At 40.5% G+C, this 14,332-nt stretch overlaps 1 protein-coding gene across 2 annotated transcripts in view; it reads right to left on the reverse strand.

Annotated features, from left to right (window-relative positions):
• The window catches only part of Tmem135 (transmembrane protein 135), a 180,781-nt gene extending 166,678 nt beyond the window's left edge, over positions 1–14,103 (reverse strand). Inside the window, exon 1 of one of the 2 annotated variants that reach the window (XM_034516600.2) lies at positions 13,787–14,103. In XM_034516600.2, the coding sequence (XP_034372491.1) occupies positions 13,787–13,927 (141 nt within the window). In that variant the 5' untranslated portion in view covers positions 13,928–14,103. The remainder of the gene's footprint in view (positions 1–13,786) is intronic. The other variant, XM_076937588.1, reaches the window with a different exon arrangement.
• Between the last annotated feature and the right edge of the window lie 229 nt (positions 14,104–14,332).

Genomic DNA, 14,332 nt, shown 5'->3' on the forward strand with positions numbered 1-14,332 from the left:
AAATTTCTCCTCTGACCTCCACACAAATGCCATAGCACACAGACAGACACACGAACAGACAGACAGACTGACAGACAGACAGCCATGCTCACATACACACTAAATATATGTGATAAAAAAATAAGTAAAAATTAAACTAAACACTAGAACAACTCATTAACAGTGTCAAAGTTTTCCCTAACTTATTGCTAGAAAAGAAAACCATACATGAAGCTGTAATGGTGACCAGTAAGCCTCACACTGCTCACCTCTAACATTTTCTCTCTCCTCTACTTCCAATTTTAAATAGGAGATAAGGGAAACGATGGCCTGGGAATGTGCTTAAGATACAGTATTGAAACAAAAATATGTTCAGGACTAAGATTCTGGGCAAGCCCGGCCCCATTACTCTCATAAACTGAGTAGATAATGCTCCTGGCACCAGAGCACAACCTTGAAAACACAGGAGTGTCGATTTAGCTTTTACTGGGCACCATGCCGTGAAGGACTGCAACTTTATCCAGAACTTCAGACTGACATACTATTATATCCTTCTAATAGTATTCTAATAACGCTCTTCTCAATAACCATCTTAATGCAGATGAGAAACAGAAGGTGGCTTGATCATTCCTGTTCATCCAGCAAGAATAATGATACTGACAATGTGAATTAATGCACTGAACCGTCAAAGCAGATGCAAGCAAACCAAGAGTTCACACCCAGGACAGGCAAGTGGAACATAAGAAATCACAGACACTCACAGTTATGTCCTGACTAAAAAGTACCAACCACTTCACAGTTTGTTGGCATGGCAATGGAGCTCAATAGTAGAGTGCTTGCCTTGCATACCTGAGGCCCTGAGTTCAATTGGAGTACACTAAATAAACAGATGGACAGGACGTAGGGAGACAGGCAGATGTTTGCTTGGAGTCTAATCAGCAGTCCTCAGTAACTGATACACATACAGTATCTTTAACTCTTTTTTTTAATAAAATAGCAAAATAGTTACCCAAACCAGGAAAACACACACACACACACAACTAACCTTGAAAATTAATCACAACTGACTGTAAACAAACAGAACAAAAGCCCAGAAAAATAAAGTGTTAAAAGATACTCTCGAGCCTGGATTATGACTCTGAGGGTAAAATGCTTATCACACAGGAGGGATGATCTGAGACTGGATGTCTACAACCCATGTGACACTGAATGCCTACAACCCACGTAAAACTGGATGCAGTAGTGAATGTCTGTCATCCCAGCACTCCTATGGCAAGATGGGAGGTAGAGAGAGGTGGCTCAAAAGCTCAACGACAGTTAACATGGTCTATGCAGTGAACAACACTAACATGTCTCAAACCATAGAAGGCAAGGACTGAAGCCCAAGGTTATCCTCTGACCTTCATGTGCCTTGTAAAAAGCAAGCACCTGTATTCTCACACAAGAACACACATATGTACATGTACATGCACACACACACACCACACATATACAGAACACACACCATACACAACACACACACACACACACAAATGACTTCACTTACCTTTTAGAGAGTGTAAAGAAGCAGAAGTTATTCAAAATGGTTTTACTAGCATTTATAACTAAAAATGTCTACTACATTTTAAAATGTGGACCTGAGAAGGAGGCTTCCAGCTCTCAAAACCTTTAACTACAGTATTTATATGGTCTAAGGTAACTTTTCTTACTGTTTGCCTTCAAATGTAAAAAGATCAAATTTGAAAGAAAGAAAGAATATCAAATTTTTATCCAGAGTATTAGCCATAGGAAATTGTCCAACAAACCCTAAAAATAACGATTTCTTATTTTTTTCCATTTCTTTGTGCTTGAGTTCCTGTGGTTAAACATGAAACCCCACATGTATTCACTGATTCAGTCATATCACAAGGTCTTTTCCCTGGGAAAAGGTTCTTAGCCCTGCAAACTAGAACACGTTAAAAACCGAGCAACACTCTGCACGTCGCCTAACAGCACTTCCTCCAGGTGAAACAACTTTGTCAAGTCGTGTTTGGTAGCATCCCCCTTTACCTATAATCCCCAATCCCTCCAATCCTATATCCCTGATTACAGGATTACTATAGACACTGTTTTACAAATAAAATGGCAGGGAGAGGCAAGGTGAAAGGAAGTGAAGACTGGGCAGAGAGTTACACTCTGCTCCCCAGGCTGCAAATAGGGCATGGACACATGAAGCAATCTACACTATTCCAATTAACTCACGGTCTCCTGTGCACAAGTGTTTCTGAGGTCAGGTTTGAAAAGAAAAGAAAAGGTCAGGTTATTCCAATCTGCACCATAATGATCCCAACAGGAATGCTGGGTATAAACCAGCATGCTGAGCACAAAGTCACTGTGGATTTTCAGTATGAACTTAGCTCCCTGAACTGGTAACCAGGGGGGTCCCTCTACCAAAATCTACTTTTATTTTCAAAATATATTATTTCTGTAGAATATAAATTTTTCCAAGTAGACCATTCTTACTTACTTGAAGAAAATTTCCTAGTGACCACACAAAAATAATGTTAGCATAGAAAATATTCAGGATATAAAGGCCTTCTAAGCTCCTTTTACATGTTTCCAATACATGTTGATTTCATCTCTGACCTATGGAACAGCTGAGAGTAAACCTGGAGACACCTCCACCCTGTAGCTGATAAGGGGAAGGCTGGATTGAGAAAGTGTTTTTTGCAATAGCAGGCTCTCAACAATCAACTAGAATGATCTGTTGGCAGTCGTACTTTGCACTCAATGGATCAGAAAAAAGAATACCAAGAAGTCACACAGAAAAACAAGGTCAAGGGACTCAAACTGGAACATTAATAAATACATTCATTATTTAAAAGAAAAAACATCAAAGACATTGCTCCATTTCCAAAATGAATATTAACAAGGCAAGAAAAGGCATCAATGACTTAATGAAGAGCAAGAGACAAAATAAGCCGTTCACCCAGGGTCAGATCATCAGGACAGATAGTTTTTAGTGGTTTGCATTATTTAATGTCTTTCAAGGATTTTTAACTAGTTTTGTTTTTAATTTTTTAAAGAGCCTATTATAAAAAATTGTGATAAAACATACACTTTTAATACCAGATACAAACAAACATATGGATTTGTGTGGGTTCAAATCCAGTGTGAATTACACAGAGAGTTGGAAGTCAGCCAGGGTTACATAGGAAGCCCCTGTCTCAAACGGGAGGTGGGGGGAAAGCCTAATACCAAACAGTCACACCAACACTGGTCTTATTTCTCTTTAGAAACTACACTAAACCTCTGGCTTTAAAACCTCCATCCATATCACTGAGCCGATTTCATAGCTAGTGGTTTTCCAACCTTTTACAAAGTAACTGGATGCTTAATAAATTGTTTTTTATCCCTAGGAATCCCAATTCTTGGTTAAATATTTACTAAAGGCCTAAAGATAATGACCTGAGTAGACAGGCTTATGAGATTTTAATCACAAACCAGTTAGATAGGACAGTTCAAGTAAATACTGAACAAGCATTTCATATTCTGAAGAGAGACTTATACATCTAAAAGAGAACAAAAACACATTATTCCTTCCCCAAAATGCAAAGAATGTATGTACTTTGACTCAACAAAGGGGCTATCTAGCACACTGGTCAGGCAGTCCTCAAAGAACCTGCTTAGGAAAGGATCATTTTTAAAGGTTAATGAACAACTTTTCCTTCTTAGGGAACGCTCCTAAGTATTGACCACCACAGAATTCATACTCCCAGCATGCAAGCATGCATTTTAAAATACCACCACACCAGCATGGGTGCTATGCGCCACACCAGCATGGCATGGTGCTAGCTATGCTGTCCTTAATTTTTGTCTAGGGCTTACATTTTATAATGGACTCTGGTGGACGCAGGCAGGGAGGAACACCATTTATTTTATATGTGAAGTAATAGCTAACATCCAAAGTACAAAATAAAATTTTGTTTTTAAAAACACAAATGGTTGTGAGCCGCCAGATGTAGGTGCTGGAATCTGAGCTTGAGTCCTCTGCAAGAGCTTTAAGTGTTCTTATCTGCTGAGCCATTCCCTCTAGCCCTAAAATATAATTTCTAAAAGTCTATTCCAATATATGTTGTTAGCCTAAATTACAGAATACACAGAAATATTAAACATCAAAAGTAAACTTTAGTGAGCATCAATCTTTTCACAAATTGTAAAACTACAAAGATTCCTATTATAAAGAATAGTGTAAGACACTGGGTAAGACCGGTAATGGAAGCTACATCAGTGTGACCTAGTGAAGGAAAAGCATCAGGGTAAGAAAAAGAGGGGGAAAAAAAACCAGACTCTGTTCTAAAAAAGGAAAGGAGGTTCAGAAATCACCACAATGAATGAGGATGGAGAAAAAGAAAGGTGCGAGGACTGAAAAGAAGCCACTTAAATAGAGCTCCAGCCATGAGGTTCCCAGGTCTAAAAGGAAGGCAAGCAGCCCCAGTGAAAAGAGCTGTATGATCCAGCCCACAAAACAAAAAACATGGTATTGGCAAAAAAAACAGACAGACTGATCAACAGAATTGAATTGAAGATCCATAAATAAATCCACACACTTACAGACACTTGATTTTTGACAAAGAAGCCAAAACCATACAATGGAAAAAAGGAAAGCATCTTCAACAAATGGTGCTAGTCTAACAGGATGTCTACATGTAGAAGAATGTAAATAGATCCATATTTATCACCCTGCACAAAACTCAAGTCCATGTGGATCAAAGATCTCAACAGAAAACCAGATATACTAAGTGTAGTAGAAAAGAAAGTAGGGAATAGCCTTGAACACACTGGTATAGGAAACAACTTCCTGAACAGAACACCAGTAGCCAAGCACTAGACTGACAATAAATAGAATCTCACGAAACTGAAAAGCTTCTGCAAGGCAAAGGAACACCATCAATAGGACAAAAGGCAGCCTAATAGGAAAGGGGAAGAGATCTTCATCAATCCTACATTGGACAGAGGGCTACTATCCAAAATATATAAAGAACTCAAGAAATTAAACACCAACAAATCAACTAACCCAATTAAAAACAGAGGTACAGAGCTAAACAGAGAATTCTCAGCAGAGGAATCTCCAATGGCCAAGAAGCATTTAAAGAAATGTTCAACATCCTTAGTTATCAGAAAAATGCAAATCAAAACCATCTCATACCAATCAGAATAACTCAAGTGACAGCACATGCTGGTAAGAATGCAAACTTGTATAATCACTTTGACAATCTATCTGGGAGTTTCTCAGAAAATTGGGAATAGTTCTACCTCAACACCCAGCTATACCACTCCTGGGCATATACCCAAAAGATGCTCCACCATACCACTATGTTCATAACAGTGTTATACATAACAGCCAGCAAATGGGAACAATCTAGATATCCCTCAACAGAAAAATGGATTTAAAAAATGTGGTACATTTACACAATGGAATATTACTCATCTATTTAAAAAAAAAAAAAAGAAAAAAGAAAAAAAAGGACATCATGAAGTTTGCAGGCAAATGGATGGAACAAGAAAATATCATCCTGAGTATGGTAGCCCATACCCAGAAAGACACGCATGGTATGTACTCTCTTAAGTGGATATTAGCAATAAAGTACAGGATAACCATACTACAATCCATAAATCCAAAACAGCTAGCAAGGAGGGCCCAAGGAAGGATACTTGAATCTCACTTAGAGATTCAAGAAGGGGAAATAAAGGGGAAATAAAGTAGACATCTGAAGTAGATGGAAGGAGGGAACTGGATGAGATGGGGTGGAGAGAGGAAAGGGGTGAAGATCAAGTGTGGGGAAGGGGAAGGGCTGGGAAAGGCAACAGAAATTGGTAAGGGAGGCAGCTCTAGGACTGGAGGAGATTCCTAGGAGTCTTTGGGGATGACAATATAACTGTGACTCCTAGTAGCAGCAGGGTGGATATAGAACCTGAAGAGGCCACCTCCTGTAGCCAAACAGGACTTCTAGTGGAGGGAGGAGACATCAAACCACCCACAAAACCTACAAGAAATGCAGGAATAAAGATGGAGCAGAGATTGAGGGAATGGCCAACCAATGACTGACTCAACTTGAGACGCATCCCATGTGTGAAAGACAACTCCTGACACTATTAATAATACTGTTATGCTTACAGACAGGAACCTAGCATAACTGTTCTCTGAGAGGCTTCATGCAGCAGCAGATGAAAACATATGCAGAAACCCATAGCCAAACATTAGGCAGAGCTGGGGACTCTTATGGAAGAGTGGAGGTAAGAAATGAGGAAACTGGAGGGGTCAAGGACACCTCAAGAAGACCAACAGAGAAAATTAACCTAGGCCCATGGGGGCTCACAGAAACTGAACCACCAACCAAAGAGCATGCATGGGCTGGACTTAGCCATCTCCTCCCCCACATTTTTAGCAGCTTGTTCTTCATGTGGGTTCCCTAATAATAGGAGTGGGAGCTGTCTCTGACTCTGTACCCTGCTTTTGGGTCCCTTTCCCATAACCGGGCTGCCCTGTATGGCTTCAGAGGGAGAGGAGGATGTCCTTAGTCCTGCTGTGACTTGATGTACATGGGTGGGTGCATACCCATAGGGGGGTCTCCCCTTCTCTGAGGAAAAGTGGAGAAAAAGTAGGGGGATAGAGTTTAAGGATGTGACTGGGAGGAAAGGAAGGAGGGAAGCTGGGATCAGGCTGTAAAGTGAATAAATAAACAAATTAATAGACAAGGAAAAAAAAGCTGAGTTACCATGGGGCCTGAGAACAGGAACCTATCCCAAATCTGGGATCCTGAATTTAACCTAAGGCAGTGGTTCTCAAGCTTTCAAATTCTACGACACTTTAATACAGTTCCTAATGCTGCAAATACTCCATAAAATTATTTCATTGCTATTTTATAACTGTAATTTTGCTACTTTTATGAATCATAATGCAAATATCTAATATGCAGGATATCTGATATGTGATCCCCTCCCAAGGGGTCATGACCCACAGGATGAGAATCACTGCTCTAGGATGAGACACTGCCTGAGGAGACAGGTACAGAGAACAAGTCCAGATGCTGACAAGCCATCTGCAGGACTGACCTACGTAGTTGAATGTACCACTTAGGGGAAATCAACCTCATATTTAGAACCTGAAGCAAATTTCCTCAGCTGAGAGTTACTCTAGAATCTGAGAGCTCAGAACCTGAGGTCTGGTAACCTGTCAACCTCTGATTCAGACTAACTGCTGTGGAACTGGAGCAATCTAAAGGTCCAGCAGAGTGACAGATGCATATCGAGTTTTGAAGGTGTGTAGACACCTGCCTGTATAGATTTTGATGTGATGGTTGCTTTTCTGATACCCTACACAATTCAGAATAATCCCACCTAGAATACTGGCCATGCTAGGTTACAACTGAAGTCTCAGCAGGCTGGAAGAACCTGTTCAGCCCACAGACTGCAAAGTTGAGTCTGGCCAGCAGAAGACCCTGAGAGATAAAAGGAAGAGTATCATCAGTAGCTATCACACACACATCTCCAAACAGGCTCACGCCAACATAAGTCTTATTAATAGTTACAACCTTACAAGTTCATCTGACACAACCCTGCCCCTTACTACACTCAGCAGTCCTCAACCATGACGACAGACGTAGTAGACGGAGCGCTCTCCAATATACATGCCATCTTTTCTTGGTTCCATGTGTACTTTTTTTTCCTAATCTCTTGTTCTTTTCTTCACAATTTTCTTCTCTTCTTGCTCACTAAATCTTGATTCCCTTCATTCCCCCCTTCCCTGAATTTACCTGATCCACTTACTACTTCCACATTTACCCCCAAATACTTTTTAACGGCAAAGCCCACCATTTTCTTTTTATGATAATTGGTGATATATATATGCTAGTGGGCTCTAATTGATTCTGAGTATATTTTTATATCTTGTACAATTTTGGTGTTACTGGTACTACAAAAGCTTGTCTTCTCCCCTCTCGGTAGCACTGGGGATTGAGCCCACGGGAGTATTATGTCCATTAAGAAGATCCCCAAATGAAACAGGAAGAGATGCCTAAACAAACAAAACCACAAATAACGCAAGAGAACAAGCCTGAGAACAGAGATATCAGTATTCCGGCTCAAGGTCACAATTTCTCAACTGCTTTATTCAAAGATACTGAAGAAAGTAAAAGGCCAGATGAAGTTCTCCAATGTTTGCCAGTAAAAATATAAAGTAACCTCAAAGAGAAAACAAGGCCAAAGAATGACAAAATTGATTGAGCACCTAGAAAGGAAAGTAATTGACAGAGAAGAGAAAGTCAGAAAAGTGGTTGGGGAAAATAAGCAATATGGGAGAAAAGGCAGCAAAATAGAACTGGAAATTGACATTTTTAAAGGATATATAAATTGGAGGAATGAAAATTTCAATGTATCATTAAAACAATGGGTAGCATCACCAGTAAACTCAACAAAGCACCTATAGCAACAATGACCACAGTGAACAAGAACTCTGAGATAAAATTAACACACCAAACCTCAAAGTCCAAAAAGGGAAGAGACTAAGCTAACAGCATACAGAATGTATAGAATGTACCACAGGGCATTCCCAAATCTAAGGAAACAATACATAACAAAACACAACCAGACCCTAAATGCACACGACAAGAGAAGAACCCCTCCACAATATATTATAAACATATGGCAAAAGCACAAAGAAACACAATTAGAGCTGTCAGGGAAGAACACCAGCTCACCCACTAATGCATGTTAATCAGAATAACATCAAATCCCCCATTAGCAACCCTAGAAACAAGGAAAGGATGGATCAATACATTTCAAGCCCTTAAAGTAAATAACCACCAACAAAGCTACTATTTTAAATTAACAAGGAAATGGAGATAAATTTCATGAAAGCAGGAAGGAATTCACTATTATGTGGGCTGCAGAGAAGACTACATTTCTGTAGACATAGTCTAAGTTCTTTTTATCAATGGTATAGTTTAACTTTGCAACTTCTTTGCTCCATTTCTAGCTTCAATAATAAATCCAGAGAAGAATGGATGGAGATGTGTGTGTGTATACACACACACACACACACACACACACACATCTTATACTATAAAACAGCAAACCCACAATACCAGCATGAGACAGAAACAAAGAAATCATTCAACCAATCATAAATGCAAACAACCAAAGTATATGGGTCAGTAAAACTCTTTCAATAATAACTATAAATATAAATTTCTTCAACTCCCCAATAAAGAGATATAGACCAGTTAGCAGGGTTTAAAACTATATAATGTCAGGTAATCTGTTGTCTCTGAAAACCATTCCCCACTTGGAAACCCATTGTCTGAGGGTCAAGATATGAATCAATCTGTGACGAGAATGGAAACCAAAAGCAAGCTGGTGTAGCTATTCTGACACAGGATAAACTAGTCTTCAAGCCTCAGAAGAGACAAAGGCCACTACATATTGATAAAGTAAACAACTCATCAAGACATAAAATTGTAAAGACATATGTATTAAATGTTGGGTGCTGGGGTGCCCATTTTTATTATAATAATAGTAATAAATATTAATGAATAAATAATAATAAATAAAATAATAAAAATTATCATCACCATTATTAAAGGTCCCCAAGGTCAAGTGAGTCCTGATACAAGAGTACTAATCAACTTGAGTAACCCATTCTTCTCTAGATATATTATTATAGCTAAAACTGAACAAAGAAATTGCAAAGTTAAACTATGCCATTGATCAAAAGAACTTAACATGTATATACAAAAATATACTCTTCTCATGGTTACAAATAGAAAATGAGAAAATCAAGTAACCAGCATTTGCAGCAACATAACCCTACTCCTAATTCACTAATTCACTAGAAACTCAACCCTTTTCTGTGAATGTTGACAAAGAAGAAAAAAAGAGTAAAAATAAATTTAAAGAAGAATAAAAACAATAAAATACAGTTCTCTGGAGGCAAGTTGTTTCAATAAAATGCATGCTTGATTTGGTGAAAGGAAAAAAATTAAGGAGTCATTATCACTTAGACTAAGTGCATATATTTGAAGTTATCCATACAGATAGATACAGACCATGTTTCACTTACAGCTATGCTGAACCTCATCTTTTCAGTTTGGTCTCTCTTTAGGGACTCATACTTCCTAAGATAAAATCATCCATGCCAATATATTTACATAGGGAATAATAGTTCTTATTAACAGCCATTCTGGGGGACTTGTGGGTAATGCTAGAAGTTTAAATGACTTCAAGATTGCCAAGTGAAAGGATTTAACATGATCAAGTTCTCATTGGGGCGGGGTGGGGGGGGGACAATTTTGTGTAATTAGAACTGTATGAATTGATTTGCTATAACTTTCTGAAACATATTCTCTTTATCAAGCAGTGGACTGTATTAATCACTGAATCATAATTGGCATTTTATATTCCTTTTATACTTGAATTATAAACTCTATCAGAATAAAAAAATGAGGTGTCTACATTTCAAAACTGTTTTAAGGGAAAGGTCAATTCTAAGATGAAAAGAAGTATGAAGAGAAATACAGAGAACAAGAGAGCCCTGTGAGCAAAGCACAGACCCCATTAGACTAGCTCATATTTCAGATGAGAGAGAAAGAATGTAAGGCCCATCTTACAGGTTCCAGAATACACTCCTTATCAAGTCTTTCAGGCAAGCCACCAGCCCTTCATATCTCCACTTCTATCACTGAAGACAACAGTTTCCGAATGGTTTATATTCCTATAGACATCAGCAGATCCCCATGCTGTCCCCACATCCTCCATCCTCCTATCCTGTTTATTCTTCCAGTGAGAAGAATGCCTCTAAAACTGCCCTTTCATTTTCTCTGGCAAATATGCCAAACACCGCCCTTCTTCTGTACTACTCTGAAGTCTATCCATTCATACCTGAACTAATTCAGAACTTCTCAATAGTACTAGTTCTTAATAGAAGCAGCCTGCCCTAGCAGGAGATATAGCATAAGGTCATATTTCAATAGCAAAGCCACCACATTAGGGCTTACTATGTCAGCTGCTATTCCTACACACTGCCATCCCACCCACTCTAAGTCCAAACAGCAGCACTAACACATGGGAAATTATCTTCTAGCAAGATAGAAACAGAGATTTTTTTTTTCCTTTGCTAACACTGCTAGTGACGCACAGGTGGGATTCCACGTGAGTTCTAACTCAACCATGAGGTGAATGAAGCAACTACATCACCTCCTAACTGTTCTTCCAACTCCAACTGCTCAGTGATGCCCGATTCCTCATCCTTTCGCAGCATGTGTTCCTGTAACCTCCATAATTCTATCCTTTTTTTTCTAACTACCCTAAAATCTTTGGAAGCAAGATTCATTTCTCTAATTCTCTGTTTTCTTATGCATCCAGTGAGGAGAATCTCCAGATAGAGTCCCAGCTCTAGAGGATAAATGTGAGAAGAAGCAAACACAGAATGTTCAATAGGAATTATAGTTCCCAGCTACATCCAAACCTTTTGATTTATAACGCACAGGCTCTTTGTTTTACAAAACTCTTGGATTTCTCCCTCAGGTCACACTATCATCCCCTCTATTGATACACACTCCATAATCTACACCATGAATTAATGCCCAATCTTATTTCCAACATCAAAATGAAATCCCACTAACTCTAGCTGGCAGTAAACTTTACTCCTAAGTGCCACTGGAGTACACGCTCAAGACATATTATGAGCTAGGGATATAGCTCAGTTGGTAGACTGCCTATCTTATATGCATAAGCCTCTCAGGTTGATAAGAGAACTGTATAAGCCATGCGTGATGGTGCATATTTGCAATCCCAGGACTGGGAGATTACCAGTGAATTATTATCTTACCTCATTCACACACACACACACCAAGGCCAAAGTCAAATTCCACTGCTTAGCCTTAGTACCTGAAATGGGCTAAAATTTTCTAATCTCTACTTCACTTAAAATAAAATACAAGTCAGTTCTCACTAATTTCATTTCACAGACACTGATAAGCAGCAACATAAAATAGGAAATTTGTCCTCAGGAAGTATTTAATCTAGTTGAAAATGTAATAGTAGAACAAGTCCTTTCTTGATCCCCACCAGTCCTATCTTGTTAGAGTAGGAGAACCCCTGTTCCAGTTGCTTCCTTAAATTCCCCAAACACAGAATAGAATCAATAAGTTGTCTATGCTGTAGATATAATACCAGGCATTCCACAAATATGTGTCGAGTGAATGAATGATGCTGTAGATCTCAGGAGAAATTACGTAATATAAACACTGCAACTAGTTCCTAATCCTTTAGGTTAAGAGCAGTTTTGACACAAATTGCCTGGATTAGTTTTGCTTTACTTTGTTTTGTCAGGATTGGGAGGTGGAAGAAGTAGGCAAGGAGTCAGAACACAGGAGCTTGCACACGGTAGGCAAAGATTCTACCACTAAGCTAAGTCCCCCAGCCTAGGAAGAGTCTCTTGCACAGCTGTTCAAGAGTCCAATGTATTTATAAGTGTTTACAGAAATCTGGGGCAGAGTTCAACAGAAGGACTCTTGTCTGGAAAGTACAAGACAACAGGTTAGAATCCCAGCAACACCAAAATAATAATAACATAGTAATAAATATGAAACAAAGGCTGGCCAACATTCATATAGAAAAGTCAGTAACAACAGTCTTTAGGGAATGTGTGTATATAGATACAGATAAGAATCTATATTGGCCTATACTATAGGTCCTTACTAATAAAGCTGCTATTCCCCAGTATCCACACTACTTTAGAGTTTATCAGAAATGCACTCTAGCCCCCACCAAGACGTACTGAATCAGAAACCCCATTCTAACATGATCCCTGGGGTTTCCTCAAAATACATTAAAATGGGGAAGCACCAGTGTACATCATGAAGAGGGAACTTGGCTTCTGCAACTTCTGAGGAGTCACTGTCTTTTCCTGTGTTCTGTCTATAATTACTAATTAGACTTCCCCATTAAGTTACAAACATAACCACACAGCCAAAGATGTCATCGGTCCAAATTACTACTTCAATGAGAAATAAGAATGAGCCATCCACTGAATAGTGAATGAACTTTAAGGAAACATACAAAATATGTTGTCTACCTTCTTAGCATACATACTTCAACAGATAAGAAAATGACAATGAACTTCAGTAGCCAAATAACCCATCTTTAATGCCAGGATGCGGTTATTGAAGAAAACAGGGGCACTCTTTAGGAGAAAATATCTTTATCAGTTCGCAATGTTACAGGTAGGTTTCTAGATAAGCTTCCCTACGTGTAAACCTGTATAAGAAAATGACCTCAGCAACATGCCACAGAAACATCCTCAATGACTGTGAAATCACTGCACAAAATCTCAAACCAGGAGTCTACTCTGGGAACTTTCAAAAGAACAAACCGTCAAGTGACATCTCTGTCATCTCAAACAAGGACAAAATCTGTGACTAAGCGGGCTTGGGATGCAGCATACCCTTTTCCATATGAGAACGGGGCCAGAGGGTGGTAAAGGGGGCTGAGGAGAGACTGTGGGCATGCACTGACTAAACACAAAGCTCCAACACCTCTCCATCACAGAGTTCCCGGATCCAGGTTCTCAACCAAGTGTAAGGCACTGGACCCTACAAGTCCGGAGCACATCCTCATCCTAGCAACAGGCGTCCAGTGACAGTTCGCCCTCGAGGTCCCCTCCCCCTCCTTCCGCCTAGGACTCCCCCCCAGGCCTCTCACCACCCCTAAAGCTGACCTAGGAGCAATACACCCCGGGAGGCCCTGCATCCACGGCAGCCCTGCTCACCAGGTACAGGGGTGCGTAGATCCTGAGGGACTCCTCCAGAGCGCCCCAAGTGATCTGCAGGAAGGAGACCCGGCAGGAGGGGTGCCAAGTGTGGCCGATCTCGTAGCAGTTATGAGGGATGGACTTGCTGAGGGCCGCCATGACGAGCGGCGGTGGCAGCTGCGCGTGGTCAGGGGAACGCGGGGCTCGGCGGGGGCGGCAGACACGCAACGGCGGGACAGGCGCCGCGCGGGCCTCGGTGTGCGGGGTGCGAAAAGGTCACGGGAGCGGGTTACTCAAGGCCGGAGTCCTCGGATGTTGGCCGGTCCGCGTATGGCAGAGCGAGGGGGCGGGGCGCGCACGACAGAGGCGGGCAGGGGAGGCGCATGCGCGCTCCCGCGGGTGGGCGGACCCCGGACGGGCAAAGGAAGTGAGCACCTTCACCCTCTGAGTGCGAGCGCGACTCAAGGAAGCACAACCGGTATCTCGATGTTGGATACCGCCTGGGTCGAGCTCTATAGCTCAGCCTTCATCCTGTCAAAGCCAGGCCAAAAGAGCAGAGGGTAG

This window comes from Arvicanthis niloticus, chromosome 1, assembly GCF_011762505.2.
Source record: "Arvicanthis niloticus isolate mArvNil1 chromosome 1, mArvNil1.pat.X, whole genome shotgun sequence".
NCBI lineage: Eukaryota > Metazoa > Chordata > Mammalia > Rodentia > Muridae > Arvicanthis > Arvicanthis niloticus.